At 48.0% G+C, this 23,076-nt stretch overlaps 1 protein-coding gene across 5 annotated transcripts in view; it reads left to right on the forward strand.

Annotated features, from left to right (window-relative positions):
- Positions 1 to 23,076, forward strand: part of LOC116600848 — a 131,628-nt gene that overhangs the window by 104,084 nt on the left and 4,468 nt on the right. For all 5 annotated transcript variants that reach the window (XR_004289833.1, XR_004289834.1, XR_004289835.1 and 2 more), the window contains one exon: positions 21,718 to 21,836. Coding sequence is in view for 2 of the 5 variants with exons in the window: in XM_032361222.1 (XP_032217113.1) it covers positions 21,718 to 21,741 (24 nt within the window). In the remaining 3 variants the exon portion in view is untranslated. Of the gene's footprint in view, positions 1 to 21,717; positions 21,837 to 23,076 lie in introns of those variants that run through there.

Here is a 23,076-nt window from a genome sequence, read left to right on the forward strand (position 1 = left end):
TTCTCTTTCCCCACCTTCCTACATGCCGCGGATGTCAGGACACAGGGCCCAGGGTGAGGCTAGATTCCCACATTCCACGGTCTGAGTGCTAAGCTCTAACCAGACTCTGATGTAAGAATAGCCCCTTTCATGCTGAGGGCCCCCCGGTTCACACACACGTTCAGTCATTCAGGCAATTTCCATTTGGGGGCTGTTATGAATGGTGTCTCTCTGAACATCTTAATGCATGTCTTTCGGTGAACACGTTTCTGTTGGTGTTCACGCAGGCCTTAAGTAACTTTAAACGTTCTCCTTTGTGATTGTAGAGTTTTCCTCCAGGTGTCAGTCGTTCAGAATAGTGAACGTGTAGGGGTCGAGCTGGAATGCTAAGGTTGAGTGGAGCACCTGAACCGTCCAGCTCATTGGTGTTATGGCGTGTGTGTGGTTTTCTTTCCCATTTCCCCCCCACTTTCTTTCCTCATTCGTTCAAAAACCATTTGAGGTAGACATTGCCCATTGATTTGTTAAGTAACTATTTATTGAGTGCTCCCGTGTGTAAACAGTATGCTAGCACTAAAACCCGTCTTGTCTTGCATTAGCTTAAGTCCGGTGGCCGTGGTGGGGGCACAAAAACGAAGCATGCAGGTAACCACATTGCAAAGCAAGAGGCTCTTCTGTGCCGCAGAAGCAGCACGATGTGTATTAGACCCCTAGAGGAGGAGCAGACCATCTCTAACCATCTGATATAACAGGGAGGCACACTTTTGATTATATCGTTCCCTGCTCAGAATTTTTCAGTGGCTCTTCATTGCCTATAGCATCCAAATTCAGACTTAAGGGCCTGGCAGTCAGTCTTTTGACCCCATCTCTTACGACTTCAAATGTCTCTGCTCTAGATGCACCTCCTTATCTAGCCTACACAGCACCAGAGCTTTCATAACACTAGCCTTTGCCTAATGCCCTCCCCTCTCAGCTCCAGTGGTGCAAAGCCCCACAACGCCTGCCCAGATTTCCCCCAGCCACAGGGAATGACCGTGTACCCTGAACTCCCCTTCAGCCAACCTCTCTTCCGATGCTTCTTTCTGCTTGAAGTTATTTGTGGATACATCTGTTTTCCCTCTCCTGGATCGAAAGCTCCTTGAGGATTTGTTTATTTGTACATGCTCGGTGCTTACCAAAGGATCAGAGTAGACCCTGAAAAACAGTTGTGGGAGAGAGGGAGGGGGGAGTTTTGGGGTGGAGGGTGATCAGAGACTTGGTAGTGGAGGTAACCTGACATGACCTGCAAACAGGGGTGGAATCTCGCAAGGGAGGGTGGGAGGGGGGTGCTTTCTAAAGATAACAAAGCGAGTCACAGAGTTCAGTTTCAGAGATCATTCGGGTTCCGCAAGGACGATGATTTGTCTTTTCCTCTTTTGGATCACGTGGCCCCTTTGATCAATGCTGTGGACCTTTTGCCCAGAAAATGTAAATACCCACAGCATCTCATGGAGGGGAAAAAAGAAAAAGAGTTGAGAAAAGACCGGAAAGGTGGGTGAGAACCATATTATAATGGGTTTCTGAGCCACAGTGAAAGTTGTGTTTGGTTCAAGTTAATGGGGCGCAGCTGATGGTTTTGTTTTAACTTTTTATTGAAGTACAGCATGCAGCTACTTACCCAGATCACAAGTATAATTCTGCCACCACCCCCAGCCCCAGGCTAAATACACACACATAGCCAGCAGTTGGGAAAGACCACCCTGCCCCTTTTGTTACCGTCCCCTTCAAAAATAACCTCTTAGGGGAGCCTGGGTGGCTCAGTGGTTTAAGGCCTCTGCCTTGGGATTAGGTCATGATCTGAGGGTCCTGGGATTGAGTCCCGCATCGGGCTCTCTGCTCAGCAGGGAGCCTGCTTCCTCCTCTCTCGGGGCCTGCCTGTCTGCCTACTTGCGATCTCTGTCAAATAAATAAAATAAAAATCTTAAAAAAAAAAAGTAACTTCTAGCCTGATGTCTAACAACACAGATTAGTCTCCTCCATCTTTGTACTTACTGGACTCCTGTGTGTGTGCTCCTTTTTGTTCTTTTGTGAATCTGGCTTTCACTCAGCATTATACGTGTGAGATTCACCCATATTGCTGCACGGATCTGAGGGCCTGTTCGTTGGCGTTTGCTGTAGAGTGTGCCATCAAGTGAGTGTTCTCCTGTTTCAGTCATTCAGGCAATTTCCGTTTGCGGGCCATTATGAATAGTGTCACCCTGAACATCTTAATGCATGTCTTTCAGTGAACACATTTCTGTTGGTGTTCATCCAGGACGAGAATGGCAATGTGGAAGTGTTCTGCCCAAGTGAATACAGCCATAGTTTCCATCCCCACCAACCGGTGCATGGTGTTTGAGGAACACTGTGTGACTAAAGCTGATTTTCAGAAGATTTGTCTGGCTGTAGTATCTTTGACGGCTCAGAGCAGTGGTTTCATACCGTGTTTCAAGGAGCCTTGGGAATCCGCAAAGTCTGCCTTTCAGGGGCTACGACAGCCATCTCCGAGGGGTACCGCTCCAGGCTGTTCATTCCCAACCACCATCAGGTTAAGCCCCAGAGCTCTTATCTGTTGATTAGCTTTTGCCATTATCTGGGATGACTGGCCGGCAACCAGCCATCTGACAGGTGAGCAGCCGTTGAGGGAGAACTCGGGGAAACCAAGAACAAGAAGGCCACTGCCGTCATCTCCTAGCACACACCAGGGGACAAGCTGACCAGAAGGTCAATGTGGATCGGGAAATAGAACCTGTATGGACTGGTCACCTCTTTGGATGTCAAGGAAAAAGGAGATGGTCTCAGAACTAAAGTCTTGAGTCTAGATAACTAGAGTAAAGATGTTTTATTAGTAAGGAGGTTGAGACGCCAAATCCAGAGAAGGCCCTGTGTGTCAGAGAGAGGGGAGTCCAGCCTCTGGGGAGTCTGAGGAACAGGCAGGCTGTCTGGATGGGGATCCCAGGCCAGATATACATGTAAGAGCCTGTGCCAGCCCTTGAGAGCAGATGAAAGGGAGATTGGAGAGAGGACAAATAGGCACTCAGGCAGAATCTTCAAGGACAGCTGAGTTTGGAGGGCTCAGACAGGGGAAGATGTCAGCCCCAAGACAGAGGACAATCAGGGACATGAAGATACCCCCAGGAGAAGACTGGGGGCAGAGTCAGGAGGGTGGGACCTTCCAGCAGGGTCAGCACCAAAAAAAGATGGACTTGTTCAAAGAGTTCTTCAGCTTTATCTAGAATCATGAAATTTCACAGAAGTGCCTTCTTAACCATCAGTTATGTTCAGGGCTACGTATGTATTGTGCTGTTATCTCTGAAAACTGGCGACAGTGTGCTCGTGCACATGGTAACCCAACCAGAAATTTCAGTTTACTCTAATCTCCTTTCCCAGAACATTCTGGCTAAAAGCGAGCTTATGGTATTTGTGGGCATGGCTTTATTTTTAAACACCCGTAGACACTATTTTCTCTCCTGTATACTTGCCAGCTTTCAGACCCCCTTGGTTTGAAAATGGCTGGTTCCCCAGGAATAATGTCTTTGGAGAGCTTCAGGAGCAGCTCTGTACTGACCCTCCTTCCACTACGTGCGTGATCTTCCCAGAGCACTGGATCCAGCAGTTACTGTCACCCAGTCAGTTCACTCTGGGGGCACATGCAGTCCCTGTCCCGGTCATCTTTCACCCATGAAAGTATTAAGAGCTTAAACCAGTGGTTCAGGTAGTTCTGAAGAGTAGGGAAGGGAGGACCATGGGGAATCTAAAAAAATAATGAATCAACAGATAAAAAGCCAAAACAGACCTATAATACAGAAAGCAAACTGATGGTTGCCAGAGGGCAGGGCATTGGGGAGGAACAAAACGGGTGAAGGGGAGTGAGAGAGACACAGGCTTCCAGTTATGGAACGAAGAACTCACGGGAATAACAGGCACAGCATAGGGAATGTGGTTGATGGTACCATAACAGCATTGTATGGGGACAGAGGGTAGCTACACTCGTGAGCAGAGCATAATGTGTAGAGAAGTTGAATCAGTATGTTGTACACCAGAAATTAGTATAACATTGTATAACTACATTCAGTTTCAAAAATTAAAAAAAAAAAAAGCAAAGAAGCAGCACAGAGCACTTCTATTAATAAGTTCTCCCTTCTTAAGGATGTGGAAGCTGAGGCCCAGAAAGAGGAAGTGACTTGTCCAGGGCCACTAGTTTAATTCAGACAGAGCAGGCAGAGAGACCTGGGCATTGTACCTGATCAGACCTTCTGTGTTCAAGTCCCGTGCTCTTTCTCCAGAGTACGAGCCAAATCACCTGGAGCTCTCTCAAGATGCAGGGCCAGGACCGACCCCTGATATTCTAACTCAGGAGGCTTGGATGTGGGTGCCCTGAAAGAGCTGTCCAGGGGATTCTGAAAGGCAGCCCTATTAGGAATCCAGCTTCTAGTCACTTTGTGATCTCTGCTCCACCTTAAGTGCAGGTATAATCTGCTTCTAAGAAAATGTCATTAATTGGATATATTTAAGAGAGGAAAAATCAATACTTTCCTCCCTTTAAGAAGCATGGGCAGGGGTGCCTGGGTGGCTCGGTCGGTTGAGCATCTGCCTTCGGCTCAAGTCATGATCCCAGGGTCCTGGGGTTGAGCCCTGCATTGGGCTCCCTGCTCGGTGGGGAGCCTGCTTCTCCCACTGCCTGCTGCTCTGCCTTCTTGTGCTCTCTTCTTCTCTCGGTCAAATAAATAAAGAAAATCTTTAAAAAAAAAAAAAAAAAGCATGTGTAATTGTTATAAGTGAATATACACTACATATTAAGAGGGGAAGCACTTGACAGGCTACCAAAAAACAGGAGTCTCATGGGGCAAAAGGATTCCAGTGTTTTTCCAATTATCTGCAAAAATAGCCTACTTACTGATTGCATAAATTTGCAGGCCCAATTCAAAAGGTTCACACAAGTCCATAAGGAAGAATGAAAATACAATTCAGTAATTGAACCCTATCTCATAGAGATGCTGTGGGAGGAAGCACTTTATAAATTGCCATCTTTTAATAGCATTATTATTACATCTGGCTTACCACATTAGAAATAGAATATCAGGTTCTACACTGCAGAAATGATCGATAAATGTGTGGCAGCATCTGCATGTGACACGTAAGAGTGTTTCCCTAGAATTCAGCTTGGGGTGGTTTTCATTTTTAAGGGAAAGCCCCGGCCTCCAGTGGTCATGTGATCGCGGAGTCTGTCCATTTATAAATGTTGCCATGGACAGGTAATACTGTTTGTAGGACTTGGAGGCGTTTACTCAGTCTACTAAAATCAGTCTCCTAATTTCTACATGTAATATAAACACGTGGCATTTACTTTGACTTACACGGTGCCTAAAAATGTTCCAGAGAATCTCACACACTTCAAGAAATATCCCAGGGACAAACTTTTGGTGGAATCAACTCCACCTTCTAAAGCTCATATTTGACCACAAACAACTACGTGCTGATCTCCTACATCTCTCTCAGGAGTTTAATCCCTGAATTCAATAAGCGTTAGAAAAATTTAAGTAACTTTACAGTTAAATACCTGAATCGATGAAAAGTATTAATATTGAGGTATAAACTATTAGGATTTGCTTGAAAGTGTGTGTTATGCCCAAAGGGCTCTCGTGAGATGAATTACCCGTGGGAAACAATCCCTTCCCCCCACTTTAAGCAGATGTAAGCGGCGGAGGCCTCTGGGGGTACTTCTTTGTTTCCAGGGCAAGTGGCAGCAGAATTCTACTTTGCCGTAGCCATGCTTAAGGGGAAAAGTGTACCAAGGCCAGAGGCCAGAGAAGGAGCTGGTTTTGAAACCAGGGGTCACAGGTATCCGAAAACCAAAGTCTGTCCCACCCTCCCTTGCCTAAGTAGAGGTAGGAGGACAGTATGCAGACTCATATGATATTTTGGAAACCAAGTAGAACTGTGCTCAAGACACAGAAGCAGGTGTATTATAACGGAGAGATGTTTTGTATGGTTCCTAATTGACATTTAATTAGAATCCGGGCTGAACGATGAGTTTCTCTGACTTAACCTCTTGGTCCAGTAGATAATGCATCCGGGGAAATATTATCTGAAGGAATCCTTTCATAATGTGACACAATCCCATTTGTCAGAAATTCCGGTGTTCATACATTGGGTTCAGGCCCTTACCACTCACCTAAGGTACTGCCATGGAGACTTCTGTCATCATTTCATTGGTAAAGTTTTCTTGAGTTCCTGCTGTGTGCCCAGTCCCAGGGATATTTTGTCCCTTTTGTTTCCTGAAGTATGAAGAGGAAAAATGACAAAGCTGTCACTTGCTGCCAAGGCCAGTGACTTCTTTCACTTAGCAGACTACCTCTGGTTATTCATCTTGTTGCACGCGGTAAGATTTCATTCTCTTTTAGTGGCTGAGTAATATTCCATTGGATGTTTATGCAACTTTTTTATCCATTCATCTTCTCTGCGGGCATCTAGGTTGTTTCCATATCTTAACTTTTGTAAATAATGCTGCAGAAAGCACAGGGGCACATACATCTTTTCAAATCAGTGTTTGTGTTATTTTTGGGTAAATACCCAGTATTTACACTCACCCAGTAGTGCAATTAGTGTGGTATTTCTATTTTTGATGTCTTCAGGAACCCGCATACAAAACAGCAAGTACTTCGAGCCCTGAGGGCCAGCCCAGGTTTACCTTGCTGGTCACCCTAGGAATTTCATAGATTTTGCTTTTCCTCAAAGCAGTTATCAAATCGGACAGGTTTGAGAGGAGGTAGAGCGTGTTTCCTGCTGTAGTTAATGGAAGAAGGGGAGATGAAAGAAGAAAGAAAAATTAAATGTCCTATGATGTCTCTTAGCCTACTGGTTATGGGTATGTGGACCACAGGCTTTTGTGTTTTGAGGGTGAATGCAGGGAGCGGTGCTTCTTGGGGGTTGCACTTTGGCATCTGGGACTCGGGGTCTGAGTGCTGTGTAAAATGGGCAGAGGACCTGGATTATGGCTGCCTTCATCCTATCTGCGCCCGCTCAAAAGGCAGGTCCTTCCGCTGCACTGTGGACATTGGACGTACTTGCTATATCATGATCTGGACGGGGAAATCGTAGATAATAATTAACCTATCTTCCATTCTTTAATGACAGAGCTCCTCTTATGGTGTTAATTATTATCATGTTCTAGACCATGAAGTATTTAGGATCACAGGGTTTAACTTTTAATTCTTGAAATTTTCCATCTACCAAGGCAGAAGGCGTCCCGTGTACCTGTCGCCTGACTTCAGTAGTCAGCCCCAGACTCGTGGCCAGTCCTGCTCCATACATCTCCTCTCCCCGGTCCACTCGTCCAGTTTCTATCACCATCACTTTGTTTGGCCTTGAACTTTCTGCACGTGGACTCAGACAGCATGTGCTCCTGTGCCTGGCTTCCTTTGGCCAGCGCGATGCCTGAGACATTGGCCTGCGATGTTGGGCGCACCTCTGGTTGGCGGCCCTTTGTCGCTCACCTGGAAAAAGGCTTCTGGCCCGAGCTGCTGGGTGCCTGCTCCCCTGTTTTCCCTCGGTGTCTTCGAGGCCTCCCTTTCTCATCCCAGATCTCAGACCTGAGCCCGTGCCCTCGGGCCCTCATTTAACCTCTCTGGCATTTTCACACTCTCCTTAGTTGCTCAGCGCGCCTCCTCTGCTTTTTACAACACCCAGATGACAGCCACCTCTCGAAGCAATCCTCCCACCCCTCAAAGTTCGCAGCGCGTTCCTCGTCTTCAGCACACCGCTACTTCTCGAAATTGCCCCCACGCGCACTGCTGAAGTTCCTGAACTAATAGTTCTCTCTGGCACCCCTTATCGTGAGACCTCCGTTCCCTTCGTGCCACAGCAGCCTCTCCGGGGCCCCCCCACCCCAAACCCCTTCCTCACCCAGTCCCATGGGCTATGGTCGCTCTCTCCTTCCTGTGCCCCCATAAAGTGACTGGTAACTGCCCCTCCTCCTGGTTTTCTGAGTAACACATACTGGGATTCATTTTTTTTTTTTTTTTCCATCGTGAACACATCACACATGGTGCAGAGCACGGACTCTGGAACCGGCTGCCACCTTTGGAGCGCCGGCTCCTCCACACAACATCCTGAATTGGGAAAGGCAGTAGTGAGCACCTCCTAGCATTGTTTTGAGGATTAAGTGAGTAAAGCTCTCAGAACTCGATCTCAGAATCTGTAAAGCTCTCAGAACAATGTTTGACAAGCAAACGACATGCAACAGAAGTGTTAGCTGTTGAGACCGAAAAAATAAAAATGGACACACTGAGGGAGTGCATAAAAACAACACGGAAGGTCCCCCATTCTCTCCACCAAGCACCAGCCACATGGAAAGTATGCTCTTCTAGTCTGTCTTCCGGGTAGAATGTATTTTTAGCTAAGCCTATCTCTATAGCATTAATGTCTGCCCTACATCCCCAACATCCCTCTCTCTTCCTAGCTGTCTGGTATCTCCCATCCTGACAGCATCTGCGGCCACCTCCCCTCACCCCTGCCCCGCTCCTTTGAATCTGCCCTTCTTGTCCCTGCCTGTGCAAGGAAGACCCCGGACGTGTGCTGCTCTTTCCCTCAGATGCCCCTCCAAGTCTAGGGCTAAAGCACCACCTCTGGGCTGTCAGTCCCCATTTGGCCCCAAGAAAGAACTCTTGATCCTTCTTCCATTTCCTACTCTTGTCTCCAGCTCTTTCTCGGCATTCCAGTCACTTTCCTCTGTTTGATGAAGTCCTGGTAGCAATGGTGATAGATAACATTGGGTGGTTTCCGTGTGCCAGGCTCTCTCCTGTAGGAGTCCAATTAATTGTTAAATCCTGTGAGGCAGGCCCTCTTGGTATCCCATTTTATAGACAGAGAACCTAGGAGTTGAGTGAGGCTAAGTCATTCATTCAATATCATGCAATACTGAGTGACATGCAAAGCCTGGGCTCTTTACCCCCATTGTCTGCCCTTAGACCTTCCATGGCAATAGTCCGTCTTTTCTTTCTCTGTCTCCTAGTTCTATTCCATCCAACGTAAGATCATTCCGTTCTTTTTCCGATATTCCCTGTGCCTGTCGCTTCTGCTCAGAAACCTTTGGGGACTCTCGTATTCACATAATGGAGTCAGCTTTAACCCACTCTTACATTCCCTCAACATCCATTCTGAAGTTCTCTCCACTCCTTTGCTACCACCTACCCAGTCCCTACCCTTCAAGGATTGATTCATTTAAGAAATGTATCCTTCATGCACCTGTCTGCTTGCCCAAATCCCCACTGACCATCCTCTCCCCAAGCTCCTGAGGCTTCCATCCGTCGTGCTTTTTTGGCCTTTTATTCCTTATTTTTCAAGACTTGGTCCATCCTGTCGGCATCCTAAGCCTTTTAGTCCCCAGTCTGGTAGCCCACATGCCATATTTGTTACACAGCACAGCCGTGGCCTTGACTGTGGATGTCAGCGAGCTGCTCAGTCTTCCCACTCTTTTCTTCACCTTCTCTCTCGATCCACTCCTTCCGTGCCTCCAAGCAGCTGGCATCTTCAGGCAAGAAAAAGGACTACCTGGTTGCCTCCTAAGTGGAAACGGAGGCAGCAGCATTTGCCTGTTGCCACACTTTTCAACTCTCCCAATAGGTGTTTGGGTTGTCCGTCAGAGTGGACTGCATGCAGGTGGGTAAACGTCTATCTGCTAAGCAGTCTCAGAAGGCATGTCCTTGCTTAGAGAGGATCAGATGCTAGGTCTTTATGACCAGAACCCAAAATATCCCTGTTCTTCTGCTTTGTCAGGAAACCAGGAGTGAAGATAGAACAGCTACGTTGTGAACATTCTGGGCAAAGAACCCCATTACAGACCACCTCCCTCCCTGCTCAGCTAGGGCAGGTGGTAGCAGGTCTGGGACGGCTGATGCAGAGGACTCCCAGTGGGTTACACAGATGGAAAGGAAGGGACAGGTTCTCTGGGTGTGGGTATCCAAAGGGGCACAGACCCATTAGCACAGGTAGGAGTTTGGAATACCTCCTTCTTTAGGCAGATTGGTCCTATGTCCTTTGCCAGCAATAACCTCCTCAAGGTGAAGGCCGTGGGCCTCAGTTTAGTCCTTGGATAACGCCAGGCATGTGGACCAAGCTTGGTTTACATGACCACCTGTTGATTCATTTAACAGCCTGATGTTCCTCTTGTTTGGAAGTCCTAATTCAGAACTCCTCTCCTTCCAACACAGTGGTTCTTCAGCATTAGGGAGCATCTGAAGGGCTTCTCAAACTCTAAGCTGCTTGGGGCGCTGCCTCCAGAGTTTCTGAATCAGGAGGTCTGGGGTGGGGGTTTGAGAATCATCACTTCTAAGAGGTCCCCAGGGATGATGTTGCTATCTGCTGGAGTGGAGACTCACCCGTTTTACGGGACTTCCCCAGTGGGGCCACTCCCTGTTCTGAGACTGCTTCTCTTCGCAAATGCTTAGCACCTCTGGGCACCATGGAACTGGATCTTGGATATGTTTTTCCATTGTTTGGAAATCATTCTCACGTCAGATAGCACCGTTTGCCCCCCCCCAAAACAATGAGCCCTTTTAACGCAGGAGTTTTGTCTTCTGCTTCTCTGGTCTTTCCCACTTCCTCTTTCCAGCCCTGCAAGCTCCCTATACAAGGCCTGCGGGCGGCTGCAGCGTGCAGTCAGGGCTAGGGACCCCAGGGTTCCCTTACGCACTAGGCATCCCAGAGGGCATTGGTTTCCTTATTTGGAAAGTAGGCGATTAATACCACCTTCACCATGATTTCCAGATTAGAGTGTTAGAATAAAAAACACGGGACAGAGCCTTTGTATTTTTTAAAGACATATACATTTTTTAAGATTTATAAATCGTCATGCTTGTATATGCAGGGGATGTCTTCAGAAGGAAACCCGGCAAACTGGTAACAGTGACCACCTCGGGAAGTCTAGTGTAGAAGGACAGCGAGCTTTTCTTGTCTACCCTTTGGGCAAATCCATTCAGAATTTTTCCTAGATCTACATATTCTTTAAAAATTTTAAAAACTAGAGAGATAGTCATTTCTTTTTCTGAGTAAATAAAATAACTTTAAATAAAGCCCATAACCCAGTGCCTGGCACAGAAAAATCACTCTAACTGTCAGCTTTTGTGTTGGATATTAAGTAACTGTAGAATCCACCCATGTATTTATTCATTCTCTCGTGGTTAAACAGACAAGATCTCCAGTGATCCTCAAGGCAGCCACACAGATAGGAGCAGATCCTTTCTCAGCCAGGCTTGCTATATGAGGGTGAGAGGAAGATGTGTTTCTAAAGGTCGGACCCCTTGTTGATTGTGAACCCATCCCTCTGCGGGGTTCCGGCCTGGTGTCAGCAGAAGAGGCTGGTCCTGCACGTCTGCAGGTGACCGGCACAGAGCTGCTCCCCGCAACCCACCTTCACTGACTGCGAACCTGCTTGGGGCACAGATGGGGGTGCAGAGCAGCCCTGCTTTTGGAATCTGGGGGCTGCACAGGTGGCCAGCCCACGCTGGAATTGCGTTCATACAGTGCCAGCAACTGACCCAGTCAAGTGCACTGGAGTCCCAGAGACTCCACCCAGGCCTCGCAGAGCTGTGAAGGGAACCAGACAGGTGGGTGACCTTTGGCTCAGAACAGTCTGTATTTTGTGGGATACTTGTGGGAAGGAGCAGCGGGGTGGATCCTATTTCTAAGAAAACAAACACCCGACACAAACTCCCCAGGGTGATAGGTTCGCTGGTCGGTGTGTTGGTTGCTACATCTCGTGTCTTAATCTTAGCCAAGTGATTATTGAAGCCCCATTCTCGGAATTAGTCAATAGGAGAGAGAAGATGGTATGGGATTATGCATCTGCGTAATTAAGGGTGTAGCTTTGAAGTAGGAGAGATCTGGGTTCCAATCCTGTCTCCCCTGTGTACTAGCTGTCTGGTCTTAAGCAAATTATTTAACCGTCCTGAGCTTCAGTCTTGATAGGTATGATAAATCCGACCTCCTACAGTCGCAGATAATAGTACATGAGTAACGGTGTAGAGTATGTGACACAGCGCCTGGCACACAGTAAGTGATGAATAAATGTTACTGGGGTACTATTAGTATGGAGCTAAACTTCTCACAGTTCAGTGGGAAGACAATATTCATACATGCAAAGTCAGTTACAAACAGTAAGCACGAACTGACACACCATTAGCACTGAAATAAATGTGTCACCCTTTTGAGAGCTGGATGATAGCTATATCATATATCATATATGATACCTGCACATCAGAAAGAGGAAACATGAGTACACACAGCCCCTGCCACCCCCCCTTGGTGCCCGGGTCACCCCTTCGGCATCCTTGAACTCCTGAGCTTGACGCATGGAGCCGGAATTCATAAAGGGAATAATCACTGCAAGCAAAAGTAGAGAGACCTTTCTGGAAGAGAGAAAAATGTGAACCAGGGCCTAAAAGAGAGAATTTATACAGGCCAAGGGAAATGGGCGGAGAACTTGCATAGACACTTGGAAGAGGACTTGTAAACACAGCCCACTAAAAGACAGGCAGTGGGCTGACAGCCCCTGGGTGCTACAGCAGCGTCACGGGGAAGCTTCCAGGCCTGGCCTCGGCGGTCAGACCACCTGGGCTCACATCCCACCCAAGCAGCAGCTTGATGGCTGTTTGACATGAGGCACAGACTTCACTTGTCTGTGGTTCAGTTCCTTCCTTTGTAAAATGGCCATGAGAAGAGAACCCATCTTCTCATCTTCTCACAGGGTGACGGCGAGAACTCAGCAGGGTAATGTATTGACAGGAATGGGCGTGGAGCCTGGGGTCTGGCGTATAGAGCAAGCTCTGCGTGGCAGCAGTGCCTTTATGATGAGGATTTTTATTACAGTGGCAGAAATGTTAGAGAGGATCAGGATTGAAAGCTGAGCCCTCTGGACTTTTCATGGGGTCCTGGGGAACCCTTGGTTTGCAGTGGGAGAAAAAGTGAACAGCAGCCCTACATCTCAGCGTCTAGTAATCAGAAGAGATGAGAATGGAGAAAGAAAGGTGAGAGGCAGGAGTCCTATGATGAGGTGGCCCTAACTTGAGGTGGTGGGAGCCACGATGGAGGGGCAATGGCTGCAGAGAGAATAATGGGGCGGGGGGGGGGGGCACTAAAAATGGACTGTGTGTCAAAATGTAGGGAGCAAGAGAATTTGGAAAATGCCAGGGTCTACGGTTGCACTGCCCCTTGAGGCAGCCACTGTGACTCGTGAACAGTTGTAATGTGGCTAGTCCCAATCAGGATGGGCTATCTATGTAAAATGGGCACTGAGCTTTTAAATATTCAGTACTAAAGAAGGTAAAACATCTCAGTTTTTTACATTGACTACATTTTGGCTTTGGTCATAGCCATCTAAAATATATCAAAATTTCTCTTTTTTCTCTTCTTTTTTCATGTGGCTACTAGAAAAATTCAGACTTCTGTTGGCTAGCACTTGGTCTAAGGAATTAGGAGAAGGGAATGGAGGCATGAGGATGCCTCAGTGACTGGGACAATGTGATGTCACTCTCTGAAGAAAGGGACATCAGAAATGTTGAGGGCGGCCAGTGGTATTTCACCAGCTTTTCCATGTGTTGTGTTCAAAGCACCTGTGTGCCATTTGTGTGTACATTTAAATTGGCTTTCATTTAAGAGCATGGAATTGTGGTAAAGGATTGCATGAGAAGCGCATTGGTCATGGTTCACGTCACGGTAGAACGTCATTTACCTGACTGAAGACCAATGTGGGTCAGGCAGGTGCCAGGTAATTTACATACGTTCTTTCATTTCCTCCTGCTAACAACCCCGTGAAGTCAGGGCTATTATCATCCCTTCCTATTTTACAGATGAGGAAACTGTAGTTCGGAGAAGTGAAGCAAATGAGTTGTAGTAAGTGCTGAGCCAGGATTCAAATTTATCCGACCGTCAAAACCCTGTTCACTTGGCTGCATCAGGCCTCCGGGACTGAGTGCCTGAGAAAATGGAGTTCGAAGAAGGAATGAGAGCTGTAGAAAGAACATCGTCAGACACAGGCAAGAACAGGACAGTCTAGCATCACTGAGAGGAGAAACTTTCCAGAAGGAAGTGACTGTTCAGAAAACAAATGTAAATTTTGTAGCCAAGAAGTGTGTTAAATGATACTATTTCAAACCAAAGGCTACTTAATCCTATAAGTTAAGGTCATTAAAAGGAGTCAGAATTTTCCGGGGCTTATTCAGAACGTTGAAAACTTAAGCATAGATAGGAAGTGGCATTCTTTTCAATGGACATATTTTAATTCCCAGGCAAAAATAAATGTGGATAGAACCCAGAGGTAAGATTCTGACAATCATTATTGGTGTTTCTCAGGAGGACCAAGTCAGAATCATGTAGAAAGCTTTAATGCAGATTCTTGGGTCCTGCCACAGACCTATGGAATCAGATTTTTTTTTTAACAAGTGCTCCAGATGTTCTAGATACACAGTGAAGTTAGGAACCCACTACTCAGGCTCTGCAACAGTCTCCCGGATTTATTACCAAGACTGGCTCATTCTCGTGGCTTCCTACCAGCTTCATTAGGCGTGATGGGATCATCCTGCGTCTTTAGCAATAGCCTTACCTAGAATCTGGGGCAGTCCTTTCTAGTTCTTCTTCATGTAGGTATTCTCCCAAGGCCACTTAACTGGGCACCTACTGCCATTGCTCTGGAGATTACCTATTTAAATTAGCAACAGGCTCATTTTAAATGGAGGTCATGCCTTCTTTTGCTCAGTGCTCCTGACAGTTCCCCTGCTTCCTCCCCATTCCTCCCTTGTGTTCTGGATGTTCTGAGACAAGCATGATAGGTGGTGATTAAGAGGATGACCTTGGGAATCAGGTGACTCGAGTCCCAGCTCTGCTGCATAAATAATATAGTCACTTTGACCTCTCTGTGTTTCATCTGTAAAACAGAAATGCTAAAAGAACTTCTCTCTAAGAGGATTAAATGAAATGATTCATAGCATTCACTTACCAGGCACATACTCAGTAAATGGTGGTAGTTTTCAAAAATCATCATTAAAGCAACAGTATCCTTGCCCACCATCGTCATTATTATTCAGGGACCTGTGCCAGGATGGCAGGTAAAATGAACTCCTCAAAGATACCAGATGAGGACTTTGCAAGGGTCTGCAAGTAGAAAAGCTTGCTACTTTTAGAGGATGAACTCTCTTGAGGTCTTGAGAAAGTGCTGTCCTTATTCCTCTTCATTTTGCTGATTCTGAGCCTATATAAACTCTTAGAAGAGTTCCAGTCACTGTGTCTTCCCCAGCCCAAACTACGTTGTCCACAGCTCCATGCAGCCCTTCCTCATGTCTGCCTCTCATTTTTCCCCTCTGCAGGCCAGGAACTTGTTTTTTTCTGCCCTTTGCTCTCAGCACAGGGCAGGATCAGGGCAGGACTTGTGACTGGTCCCAGGTCCACCACCCTTGATCTTACAGGGTGCAAGCTCTGGCTGGAGAGAAGGAGAAAAAGAATTTCATGTCTTGCATCTCTCTGTTTTTACATCTTAGGGTTTGGTGTGTTCAGCAATAATAGCCTTATAATAGAAATCATAGCTAATCTCTGTAAGTTATTTGCAGATTACAAAACAACAGATTTAACAATTGTGTATCAGTCAGGGTTCAGTTACAACAAACAGAAAGCATTCTTGGCAATGCTGGCAGAATGGGCTCTCGCACCGGGGATGAGGTGCTTGCTTGCATAATGAGTGGAAGGGCTGGAGGAACTGGTTCTCAACTTCAGACCAGGACCAACTTCCAGACCTCAGCGTGCAGAACTGGCCCCCGGGACCCAGCAGGAAGTGGAGACCCGGGAGGCTGCTGTAGCCATAGGGCTTCTTAGCGCCAGCTTGCTGGTGATTACATGCTGCGGTGTACCCGTCTCCACCAGATGCAGCCTGCCCACTACCCTGCTTGAAGCAGGAAAGTCAGCCAAGTTGCAAGAACTGGCCTTCTCACTTCCACTTTCCAGATTTCTGATGAATGTACCCCATCGGCAGAGCCCACGTCATTCAGATGCAAGAGAACCTTAGTGTCTCTCTTGTCTCAGGATGCTGTCACAGAGCACCACAGACAGAGTGGCTTAAATGCAGACATTTATTTTCAGGCGCCACCAGGGTGGGTTTCTTCCGTGGCCACTCTCTCTGTGGCGGGGCCATCTTCTCCCTCTGTCTTAGCGTGTTCTTCCCTCTCTACCCATCTGCGTCTAAATTCCCTCTTCAGTGAGGATCCCCGATCATATTGGATCGCCCCCTGCCCCGGACTGGGCTCATCATCACTGAATTGTATCTTTAAAGACCCTCTCTCCAAATTCGGTTCATTCTGAGTTATTGGGGGTTAGGACGTCAGCATGTCTGTTGGGGGCTGGGGCATGCTTCCACTGATAACACCAGGAGAGGTCGTGTTTTTTGTCCATTGCCACTGTTCAGGACACAGCAGGGGGAGGGTAGGGAGCTTCCCAGTGCCTGATCAGGGACGGAGGGGTGCTGAGAGCACTTCGGCAGGGATGGGAGTGGAAGGTGTAGGTAGTTACCTCTCAGCAAGAGTCTGCTTCGTGTTTATTAAATTCACGTGCGTATTTTATCTGATGCTCTTAACAGCCCTTTGAAATAGAAAAGTATTATTATCCCCATTTTTCCCATGAGAAAATTGAGGCTTACATGGGTTCCCAGGCAGTGGCAAGGGCAGGAGTGAGCTTAAGTCCCCTGGGTCGCCAGAATTTAGTGTCCAAGGCATGGTACAAAGGCCATGTCACAGGTTCAAATAGAGGGACCGGCAGGTGTCCCAGCAAATGTGAAAACAGCAGCCACTACTCAGACCCAGCCTGGTTTTGTAAGATTTTGACTTTTCCCGAAATCTTTGTCTTGAAGTGAAATATCTCAGCTTTTCAAACATTGACAATCAATTCAAAGTTAAAACACACACACACACACACACACACACTTACTTGAGTTAACCCTCTGTGGGGCCTAGCCAAACACACCTACCTGCATTCAGCCTGTGGGCTCTGATTTAAAATAAATGTTCATGAGATTTATTAAAGTAAGTGCTCTTTTTAATTTTTTTTTTTTTAAGATTTTATTTGTTTGACACACAGCGATAGCACAAGACAGAGCACAAGCAGAGGAAGTGGCAGGCAGGCAGAGGGAGAGGGAGAAGCAGGCTCCCCGCTTAGCAAGGAGCCTGATAGGGGGCTCGATCAGAGGGCCCTGGAATCATGACCTGAACGGAAGGCACATGCTTAACCGACTGAGCCACCCTGGTGCCCCTAAAGTAAGTGTTCTTTAAAGTCTAGTTGCACTCCCTCTCAGACCTATTAGAAAGATATTGCTACTCTATCACACTACCTTGAAATTCTTCTTTTGCTTCTTTGCTGGGTGCATTTTTCTCATTTCTCACTGAACGCATGATTTTTTGTCTTGTCGGTGAACCCAGGGACCAAGCATTTATTTAAATAGCTGTGTGTAGGGTACAGTATGGGGAGATGCTTATTTGTTCTCCCAGTAACCCTGTGAGACTGGCATTGCTGCCCACACCCCTTTAATGGATGAGGGGGGACAAAGAGCCAGGGTAAGACATTAAAACATAGAGAGTAGAAGGCAAGATCAGAGGGGAAGTGGAAACCTGGTTTTTTTTTTTTTTTTTAACCCTGCTCTTTTATTATACACAGAAGGGGTGTGTTTACTCAACATTGGCTTCACTCCAGTGATTCAGTTATTGGCCAGCCCAGCAGACCTCTGATTCAGCTGCTGCTTCACGGAGTGAGCTCCCTGACACACTTTCCATCCCCGCCCTCTCCCTGCTCCAGGCCCCTCCAGACAAAGATTAAGGTGCTCTTATTTCCCTAATGGGAAGCTGTGTTCCTAGGAATTTCTAGGAACCTAAGAATTCAGGTGAACAACAGCATTAGAACTAATGCCAAGTATTTGAATAACTAAATAGCACATGTGTTTATTCAAATCTGCTAGCCACGTGTAAAAATGCGAACAAGGTCGCAGAAGCGATAGCCGCGTTTTTATCCAAGTGGGGGTCTGCGCAGGCCTCCCCGCTTCTAGGGCGGGGGAGGGGAGGATCCAGCGCCAGTGGCTCAGGATCTCCAGATGCTGACCTCAGTCCTAGCTGCTCCTGACAGCGAGAACATTCTTGCTTAGCTTGCAGGAAGGAGAGGGGAGGTCTGTTTTTCAGGGCACTAGACAAACAGATGCTTTCTGGCCCAGAAGGGTGGTGCACAGCCGCAGAGCAGTCAGCAAGCCTAGGACTTCAGGTCATCAGGGTCACGGTCACCGTTGCCCTGAGTGTTTGTGGGTCAGATTAACTGGAATTGCATCCTCTTCTTGGTGCGGTGGGGAATGTGGCTTCTGGGGTGAAAGGCTTACAAGCCGGTTCAAGGCTTAGATGCTGGGTGAACTTGGAACAAGCTTTTCGAACTTCAGGTGCCTCATCTCTAAAATGAGGATGAAACAGCCACCCGGCTTTCAGGCTTACAGGGAGGCTTCACAGAGCCCTGCATCTGAAAGCAACATGTTCACCCTGAGGTTCCACAGAAGTATCAGGTGTTGTTTGCCTTGGAAGCGATTCTTAAAGTAAGAATAAAGCAAGCTTTTCATCCATCTGGTGGCACAAGCAGCCAGCTAGACATCCTTGCCATTGAGGGAAGAGCAAAGAAACCCTCCAAAGGCACAGACAGGGTGGGAGAGGCTCTCTGGGCTGGTCTGTCCCAGCCTGCCTGTGAGGAGATGCAAAGCAGCTGCAGCTTGGGAGGAAATCCTGGCCTAGAGCTCGGGCTCCCATAGACACCGCCGTTCAACAGCCAAAACAGCACGGCCCTCCTGGAGGCTGCTTAAGTTGAAACAGTAGAATTCTTCTCTATAAGAAGAATGTTGTATAAGAGAGATTATGTTGTTTTCCAGTGGTCCAGTACACAGCTTTTTCTAGGAATGACCACACATGCCCCATTTAATTGACTGGCCAGAGCTATTCCTATTTAGGAGGAAATTGTTTGTGTTTAATCATCTGGAAAGCTGTGAAAATCACCCCTGTCCTAAACGTTAACTAGTTTTCTGGGTAGGTTTATACATAGGCCAGGAGAGGGAAGTGGACTTTGAGAAGAGAACTTGTATTTGAGTTGGGGAACCTGAGAAAAGCTGGTGGGACAGGAGGAAGGGCTCCACTCTCCCTGAAGCAGAGAAGTCCCTGGGAAGGAAGCAGGGAAGAAGGCAGGCAGGGAGGGAGCAGGTCGGAGGGCAGCTATCAGCATGGGGGAGACCTGCCAGCATGCAGTCAGTTGCTCACTCTTGTTTGTCTGGAAGGTAATACAGTCAGAAAGAAAGTCCTTCAGGTACTGGCTGCGGCTTCTCACCAATGTTAGAGGGCCCCACCCCAGGATCGTACATACTGAGCCTGCCTGTGAGCTCTCTGCTGGTTATGACTAGTCTTGATGCGTGTGAACGATGGAGCAGTTGCAGGAAAACTCGCTCAGGCCTTGGAACCTTCGTGCCTTGGAAGCTGAGGAGAAGAGAATGCTTGGCGTTATTCTCCCCCAAAGGGACATTCAGAAAGTCCTTAGGAGGCAGGCCCTTCAGAAGGGTATCATGTTCGCGTTCTGGAGGCTGGGGGCCAGTCCTCAGAACCCTGGCCAGCTGGCATGGGAGCTCAGCTCAGCGTGCTGCAGGGAACGACTATGGAAGGAGCGTGCACTTTGCTGCGTTTGCAGGGAGCCTGCTGCCCGCCTCGGTCCCATTCCAAAGGCTCCGTTCCGAAGGCCTTCCCTAGGAGCACAGCAGCCCTCTGGGCCAGGCTGCTGGGTGGGAGCTGGCCCTAGGCCTCTCCTTTGGGTGGGGTGGGCTGACAGGAATCTGAGGAAGAGGCAGCTTGGCGGGGAGTGTATGGAAATGAGGTCGCCAAGGCCTCAGATAAAGCAGGGTCACCTTACCCTGCCCTAAGATTCCTCCTCCCTCTTTCCCGCTGTGCTGGGCTTCCTTCTTCTAGGCGATGCTTCAGTGGCTGTCACTAGCCCTTCCATTCTGCCTGGCAGGGCTGCAGCAGAGTTGCCTGGGGATGCATTGGAAAAGGGGATGATGCCTTAGCCCTTTCCCCCACCCTAGGCCCGGTCATCAGGATCCCAGGGATTCAGTGACCCTGGCAGGGAGGTGGGGGGAGGGAGACAGGTCCACAAGTGACCTCCAAGGATAAATAGAAGAACAGCTGCTGTTTTTGGAGCGCCTTGGTCCTTGGCTAAATACTACATGTGCATCAGCGAATTAACTCCTCAGACACACTCCTCCCTTTCAACTATGTAGAAGAAAACTTGGGCTCATAGAGGTCGAGTAACCAGCCCAGCTTCCCCAGCCAGTAAGCAGCAGAGGAAGGATTCAAACCCAGGAATGTGCAGCATGCCGATGAGGCTGGATATCAGAATTGTGAATGCAGCTAAAAGCACGGTTTTATTTGTGCATTTGACCCAAAGCTGCTTCTGACCAAGGCCCTACCCGGGTCTTGACGCTGAGCCCTGGGGAGCACTCCTCGTGAGGTAAAACTCGGGTGGAACACCTGTGGTAGACCACAGCTTGGACACCATGGAGCCTGGGGCTCGCTGTCTGTTTTGCAACCTTATCTGGTCCTAAGCCTTTACAGCAGATAGACCGCACCACTGCAGCCCCTCCAGAAGGTTGAGTCAGCCTGGGTTTGCTGCCGGCGCCAGGGTGCCCTGAGACTTTGCTGAGCCCTTGCAGCGTACGAGGAGGCATACCTACTGCCCACCTGTTCCTGTGAGTCATCAAACGGCCACACTGGTGCCAGGCCTGCCAGCTCTGCACTTTCCCCTGGTCGCCGTCTTGCCAGGACAGAACTTAGCCATATATGGCAGAAGCACCCGGTAGTGCTCTCCCCTGAGCCTTCCTTTTGGAATATGTCCTTGGACAAGCAGACGGGTTGAAGCTCAAGGTCCAGGAGGTTTCCTTTACGTTTTTACCAGGTGGCTGTCTCAGATCCAAGGGTCAGGCCAAAGAGGAGAGCCAACCCACAACCCTGGAGTGGGGGTATGGGATTAGCAAGTGGCCCGGCCCCCAGAAGGAGGCCAGACAGAGGCAAAGGAGGGAAAGAGAGACTGGTATTCCAGGCTGGAGGCCACTCCATGTATCCCCTTGGACACTTGCAATGGGTCTGCCAGTGAGAATCCTTCAGCTGAAAGGTTCCCACTTTTCCTTGAATAAAGACTTCCTTATCTGCCTAACTAACATTCCTCAAACGATTGCAAACCTCGATAGCACCTAAAAATGCACCCTTTGTGCAAAGTTCTCCAGAGGCACTCTCCTTCACTGTTTTTGGTTGCCAGGACTTGAATCAGTGTAATAGTTGGGTAAGAGAGCCAAAAGGAAATAAAATCGAACCTTCCACTAAAGTACATAGCAGTAATATTAAACTGCGTGCGTAATGTGGCCTGTGCTTGCATTTGCTCACCGTTGCCGGAGGCCCCCCGACTACCACCAGTGTTTGTTCCCTCTTAGAAAATGCTGGGAAAGCCTCCATTGTGCTGTGTGTCAGGGTGCACGGATTAGGTGACTAGTACTGCAAACGAAAGATCTATGTAGGAGCTCCGGTGAAGGGCATCTTAGTAACTACCTGTGAGAAGTGGGAAGGTGCACCCTTTTCCCCTAAGGAGCGAAAGATTTAGGACTGCTTCAACAATTGATGTTCTTTTCAGGTTTCAGGTAGAAACAATAGTTGAAGATGTCCAGCAAAACAGCAAGCACCAACAACATCGCCCAGGCCAGGAGGACAGTGCAACAGTTGAGAATGGAAGCCTCCATCGAGAGAATAAAGGTCAGAAGCCTGGGTGGAATCAGGCCCCTCTGCTCTCCCAAGGCGAGGCCACTTTTCAGAGAAGACAATGCCATTTAATGCAGCTGGGGTGGGGGCAGGAATTTCCGAGAGCAAGCAAAGAGCCTCAGAGTCTTAACTCTCATTGCTGCCTGGCACAGACTTTAGTTTCAGCACAGGGCAGCCCAAGTGTCTCAGTTAGCCTTTATGTTTGGACAGAAAAACCTAAAACCCAGGACAGGATCCCCTGAGGACCCGCCTTCCCTGACCGAGCCCCGTCAAGTTCCACGATCTAGGTGTTCTGCCTTGGGCCAGGGGGTCCAGATGGACTTAAGGAACGCACCCTTGTCGTCCCTCTGGAATTTACGAAGCATTCTAGAGTTATCATTGCAGGTGAGCTAGCCTTGCACAGCTAGTCAACACACGTGATCTCTTCTTTTTAAGAGTATGCTGCTTTTTAAATGTATGTGGACTATTTTACAGACACATTCTGCAGCCAGCGTGAATAATGCCAGCCTTAGTTGAGATCTGGAAGAAATGGGAAGGCATTTATATGGTCACCTGACTTCAAAGTCTTCCCCCACCCCAAATCCCAAGAGAGGACAAGGCAGTGTGTGCCCTGGAATGTTGTGAGTAATGCTGTTTCCTAGAAACTGGAGCAGTCACCTGACACATTCCTCTGGGCCCGGGGACAGTCACCTGTCCTCAAAACAGCAGGCTGCCTGGGCTGTATTTGACAGGCCTCAGCTGCCCAGTGCTTCTTGCGTTAAAGACACAGATCTGATGAATCTGTGGGAGATCCCACCCCGGCCTCTGAACAGGGCAGGGCATTTTTTAAACTCCCGCCAGAGGAAGGCACTGAATCGTCCCCTTCTGGTTTTGTCCCTCTTTTTATTTTCCCAGGCTGGGTCTTTAACTCTTGAAGCTCTTCTAGAACTTGACTATCTCTCAAGAGTATTGGCTCCAGGCCCATAATTCCGTTCCTAAACCTTGCTGCAATCCAGTTTTGTTTCAAATGCAAACTAAGATACACCCTTGCCTTGATTCCTATATACTTACCCCTCTGGCTCTTTGAGAAATTTCTAACCTATAGAAGAGTTATAACAACAAACACCCCTATAGTGTTTGCCAAGATTCACTAATTATTAACATTTTGGCTCATTTGCTTTCTCTGTCTACACACACCCACACCCACACAATTCCTCTCCTTTAAGCCTCTTGAACATTCTGTGCAACTTCGTGA

Source organism: Mustela erminea, chromosome 10 (genome assembly GCF_009829155.1).
Source record: "Mustela erminea isolate mMusErm1 chromosome 10, mMusErm1.Pri, whole genome shotgun sequence".
Lineage (NCBI taxonomy): Eukaryota > Metazoa > Chordata > Mammalia > Carnivora > Mustelidae > Mustela > Mustela erminea.